The sequence below is a fragment of the Pteropus alecto genome, unplaced genomic scaffold (assembly GCF_000325575.1).
Source record: "Pteropus alecto unplaced genomic scaffold, ASM32557v1 scaffold206, whole genome shotgun sequence".
NCBI classification, from domain to species: domain Eukaryota; kingdom Metazoa; phylum Chordata; class Mammalia; order Chiroptera; family Pteropodidae; genus Pteropus; species Pteropus alecto.
In genome coordinates this window covers 991,364-996,969 of record NW_006438906.1, presented here as the reverse complement: position 1 = coordinate 996,969, position 5,606 = coordinate 991,364, and the positions used below count along the sequence as shown (strand labels likewise).

At 48.0% G+C, this 5,606-nt stretch overlaps 1 protein-coding gene across 1 annotated transcript in view; it reads left to right on the top strand.

The window, feature by feature from the left end:
* DNAI1 (dynein axonemal intermediate chain 1) overlaps nucleotides 1-5,606 on the top strand; it is a 60,065-nt gene that overhangs the window by 28,145 nt on the left and 26,314 nt on the right. Inside the window, exons 7-9 of the mRNA XM_006916043.2 lie at nucleotides 46-165; nucleotides 1,191-1,250; nucleotides 2,555-2,689. Of these exons, the coding sequence (XP_006916105.2) occupies nucleotides 46-165; nucleotides 1,191-1,250; nucleotides 2,555-2,689 (315 nt within the window). The remainder of the gene's footprint in view (nucleotides 1-45; nucleotides 166-1,190; nucleotides 1,251-2,554; nucleotides 2,690-5,606) is intronic.

Below are 5,606 nucleotides of genomic sequence, written 5' to 3'. Positions count from 1 at the left end.
CTTCTTCTCACAGCTGAGTCCTGGTCCTGTGGGTCTTTTTTACAGGCAGCTGAAAAAGTGACTGAAGAAGAATTGATGGCTCCTAAGCAGCCCAGGGAGCGAAAGCTTACCAACCAGTTCAACTTCAGCGAGAGGGCATCACAGACATTCAACAACCCTCTCCGGGTAGAGCAGCCCCCACCCTGACCCCTTTACCTCACAGCTCTGCATTATGCATGGTAGGGAAGAAGCAGGCCTGACCCCAGCCCCAGCAGCCCTCAGCTTGGCAAGGTGACTAGATAGATGCCATGATTACTCTCTCCAAGGAGAGCTGGAAGCATGTGTTCAGGTTCCTGTAAGCCATCTAGGCAGGAGTTCAGGGGGAGTAACAAGGAGGCTGGAGCCTTCCACTGATAAAGTGAAACTTGTTGGAGACTTGAAGAAGAGATTGGGATCTGGGAAAGAGACAGGAGTCCAGAATTTGTCAGGGGAGGTGGGGCTAGGAGCCAGTTTGACTGAAGTTCATAGTCTCTGTGATAGACTAGCTGGAAAGGGCTAGAAAAGTTCTCTGGCTTGTAAGTATGGAGGACCCTAAGTATCAGGCTGAACAAACCTCTCAGGGCTTCAAGTGAGGGACTCAAATGTATAAGGCAGTGTTCTATAGAAATGAATCTGTGAGTGAAGGGCAGAGGTCTGCAGGGTGGGTTTTTGGGAGCTCCTAATCACTTTGTGTAGTCCTTATGCTGACACTGGGTAATCTGGGTGATACACAATGGAGAGGGGGTACATTTTCCTGGTGGAACACCAGTTATTAGGGAGAAGCCTTTTCAGGGTGAGGGATATTAGCCCAATGGCCTGCCAGAGGCTGACTTCTGTGTCCTGCATCTGGAGGCTGGCCACAGGCCTGACTTCTCACAGACCTGTTCATCTCCTACTTGGAGTTTTTCTTGGTTGAAACCAGCACAATCAGGCTTCACCAACCCTGCTTTCTAGCTTAAGCTTCTTCTAAAGGAGGTTTGGGTGGGAAATGTAGGCTTTTGCAACATCATTTCGTCCTTTTACTTCTTTGGCTCTGGCCCTGGCCTTCTTTACTTCACCAGTTCTGTGTCCTACCCCACCCTCAGCTCCAACCGAAAGGCTTTACCCATGTCGGGTTAAGTGAGAAGGAGCTAAGGGCCTTCTATGGGTTTCCTACTGTCATTGTTTTCTAGGACCGAGAATGCCAGATGGAGCCTCCTCCCAGGACAAACTTTTCAGCTACAGCCAATCAGGTGAGACCCTGAACTAGTCTAAAAACCACCACCCCACCCCATCCTCATGCATTTCTGTCTGGCTCTGCAACAAGGGAATCTGGTATGGTCAAAGATTCCACTACCAGTCTATACTTCTCATCCATCCACCTCCCTGCTCCTTGTCCAGGCTCTGAACACCATGTACGTGAGACACTAGGTCCCCACCCAGTGAGCTCTGGATCAGCCACATGCCCCCCCAGGGCAAGACTGACCAAAGAGGAAACAGGCATGGCTTCTGGAAGTTCCTCCGAGACCAGGGGAGAACATTTGTTCCTACGGACTCTCTGTAGCCCATGGCACCCTGTAGCTGACTCTAAAGTATTAGCACTCTTGACACTGCCTTTTCAGCAGCCTTCAGTGTTCTTGTAGAACCTCCTTCCCCCTTAAGTCCTACTGCGTAGCCATAGGACTTATCTTGCTGATTTAGGCAAGATATGGTGTCAGGAGACCTGAGCTCATACCCCACCTCTGTTGCTCATACTGTAAGATCTTGGTCAAACCATGTCAACCTTAATGCCTGTTTCTTTCCTTGTCAAATGATGACGACAAGCAGCCTCACGGCGTTGTTGAAGAGCTCTGAATGAGATATCATTGAAGTATATTACAGTGTGGAGTACTGGCTTATGGGTGAATTATTAAATGTAAGGTGCGCCTATCTGGCCTCCAGATGGCAGTGACTGCCCAGCTCTGGAGAGCACACAGTGTGATCCGGGGCATTCGCCCAGCCCCAGATCCTTGCTGCTCCCTTTGCTATTATCCTTGGGCTTCTCTTGATGTCAGATCAAGTTAGCAGGGGTTCCCTTACTTTTCGTTTATCTTGTTATGCTGAGAAGGTGTGGTCAATGCTGTAGACAGCCAGCCTGAGCCAAGATGTTTATCTCATCTCCATGCAGGGGGGGATTTTTTTAAATTTCCTAGTTCAGAGTCTTATAAACCACCAAGAAAAATGTGAGCTAGGCTGGCGTTTGCCCATTTGTTTTGCCTGATGGGGATTGTAGGCTGGAACAATACTATCTCCAGCTGACAACAAAATCCCTGGGCTATAGAGTAAAAAGCCCAGCCCAGAGGTGCCCTGAGAGCTCTTTCATTCCTGGCCTAGAGCTGATGGTTAGCAGGGAAGACAGATATTTAATACATAATTACAGTGGGCCAAGTAGAGGATGATGTGGAGGCATCTGATAGGAGTTGACATGATCAGCTCCTGAAGCCTTAGAGGCTGAAGAGAAATTGACTGGGTGAAAAGTTTGCCCTACAGTGATCCTTCTCATATTGCCCTTGCCTAGTGGGAGATTTATGATGCCTATGTGGAGGAGCTCAAGAAGCAAGAAAAGACCAAAGAGAAGGAGAAGACAAAGACCCCAGTGGCTAAAAAAATGGGGAAGATGGCCATGAGGAAGATGACATCTATGGAGTCCCAGGTTTGGTGAGGGTTACCGTGGCTCTGTCACAGAGAATGACTGTGTGGGACGTTGGCCCCTGGATAGACAGAAACGTGGCTATCTGGGAAGACATCACAGACGCATAAGTGGTGGGTGCTAATGTTTAAGTATGAATAGTTCTGTCCTTGTGGGAAGATGTGAGGAGAACTACAACTGCCTCTGACTTTCTACACCTCCTCCAAATTTTACGTAGGTCTGGAGGCTAGCAGGGATTCAGTATTGTTGGGCTAGGGGGCAACAGAAGATATGAATGATATTGAAAGCCTGATGTGCACCCTGGAAGAGCTTGGGAGTCTTACCAGGGTGGGGTGGGATGTGAGAATAAGGTACCACTTCCCTGGGCAAGGTCCCAGAGGGTTTGGGAGGGTGATTTTCTCTTCAACCTTTAGTTCTTTAATTTACTTGCTCTCAGTTCTTTAGGTGAGTTTTAGGGCCAGGAGCCAAGTCAGATCTGATCACAGGCACCAGCAAATCCAGGCCAAAGGGTGTGGCCATGCTGGGCTGGATTTACCACGAGGAGCCATGTAATTGTTATAGAGGTCATGGTTAGGGAGCTCACCATGGGTGTAGTGAGCATAGGTTTGGCAATCATCATAGAAGTTACAGTGAGAGGTCACTGCAGGGAGGGTCACCTCAGGGAAATGTTGAGACCACATTCCTCCCTTCAACAGAGAGAAAGCTGGGTAAGGAACCAGAATCTTAGTATGGATATCACAATGAGTTTGACCTGCAATGGGGTGGGAGGAATGAAGTCCGCAGGAAGCCAAGGTCTGGGTTCAGCACCTTGGAGAGCTCACAGACAGCTCTCAGGGATGGGTTCTGCTCCACCCCATAATAGAAGCCAGATGAGTTAAAAGAAGTTCTGCTTCCTTTGTCTGAGGTATGCGCACTTCTACTCAATTTCATAGCCCTGATAAAGCCACATTTTAGGAGAGGTTTGAGGGTTCCCTGCTTTGGCTTTATCAGGGATATGATAAATTCGGTTTTATTCAATCACATACCAAGCACTTGGTAATCATGACCATGCTGGGTACTGGAACCCTAAGATGAAGATGAAGTCCCTGCCCTGTGGGTGGCCCTTGTCCAGATCCTTGACTTCCCCTGCACCATTTTCTAGAGGTTAGGGGCTTGGGAGGAGGTATTGGCCTGGGTCAGGGTTCACTTGAAGAGCCATCAGGGGTTTGGCTATGGATTCTGTGCTGAGACCATGGTTACAGAAACCTTAACTGCAGTCATTAGGACCCAGAGACCAGCAGAAAGGTCTCTGTGGCTGAGAATGAAAATCGTCCTTGAGTCCGAGCCTTATCATAGTTGATGTCTAACATCTTTGGGGAGGCAGTACTACACTGGGTTCTTCCAGCTTGGCTGACATGGAAGGCTGTGATTCAGGCAGATTCCAGCCTTGTGGACAAAGCACATACAGTGGAGGTAGGACATACCCACCTCTACCACCAGTGACTACAAACCTCTCTCCAAGGAAATTGAGCTCTAACTCAGAAGTACTGATCCCAAGCACTGGGCCAGGCTGTCATAGATGAGAGTGGAAGTTATCTGCCCCTTTGCTCAGTCCCAGTGTATGAACAGTGTGACAGCCCTTTCCTAGAGACCAGGGTCTGGTTTGGTTGGTATAAAATTCAAGTGCGTAGAAGGGAAGAAAGCAGAATAACTTCATGATAACTCTGTAGGAAGGTCTGTAGTGGCAGATTTCTCAGGTTTCTGTTTCATTAATGATTTGGGTGAATTTACAGAAATTAATACAAGCTTGTCTGATCTGAAAGATTAGGACAGGAATGGATGTTGGGGCTCAGAGGCCACAAGTTCACTCAGAACCAATAAAGAACTATGGCCACTCAAATAGCATAGTATCCAGAACAAGGATGGCAACAGTCCACCATATTCTCTCCTCAGTGCACATCTGGAGCCCTGAGTCTCCCAGGATCAGGAAAGGGGTCAGACTGGAGAGGGACTGACTCTCTGTGTGGGGCTATGGGTATGGGCCCTGTAGTACACAGACTTGTGTTCACATCCTCGCTTTGCCCCTTATTAGCTGAGTTTTCCTAAAACTTGTTTCTTCAACTGTAAAAACATAATGATACCTACTTTGCCAGATAGTGTGAGAACCCAAGGTAATATATGTATAGCCCCTAACATAGCATTTGATTGGTACTCATTGATAGTGGTGCCGTGGCACAGCTGATGAGGGTTCACCTGAAGAAGTACTGACTCAAGGAATGAGACACTATCCCCTATATCAGAGGAGTTATTATCAGACACATAATTCTCTGTGGCCAGAGGACAGAGTTGGGACCATGGGTATAAGATCCAGTAGTAAGTTTAAGCCAATAGGTTGTCTGACCACAGAAGATGCTGCCTGACATGTGGAGAGTCATGTGCCAGGAAGCTATCAAGAGGAAAGGGTTCTTGCTTTGAGTCAACGAGTAGGGAGAGTAGCTAGTACCAGGTGAACTCTAAGGAGTATGATCATAAGGCTTCAATGTGTGTCCTTGGTCAGTTTTCTGAGATAAACTTGGAGCCAGTTTGAGACCTGACAAAAGATTCTCAAAGGGCAGTTCTCCATATGTGACTTTATAAGCCCCCACTACACTGGTCTGCACCACCATCACCACTGGGCACTGGGTTAGTAATACCCTGTCCATTATTAATTTAATCCCACAATGACTCTATGATGCAGGTGGCATTATCCATTCCCACAAGTACTCTAAGACTCAGAAGTTAAGCAACTTGCCCAAAGTGGCCACCTGGATCCTAATCCATGGAATGGGATGGGAATGCAAGTCTGGGTGGCTCCAGAACCGATTCTCTTAACCACTGCCACTCCTGAGAAATCTCATCCTCTAGAGCCATGGGCCTGGCCATCTGAGCCTCTGGTTCATTC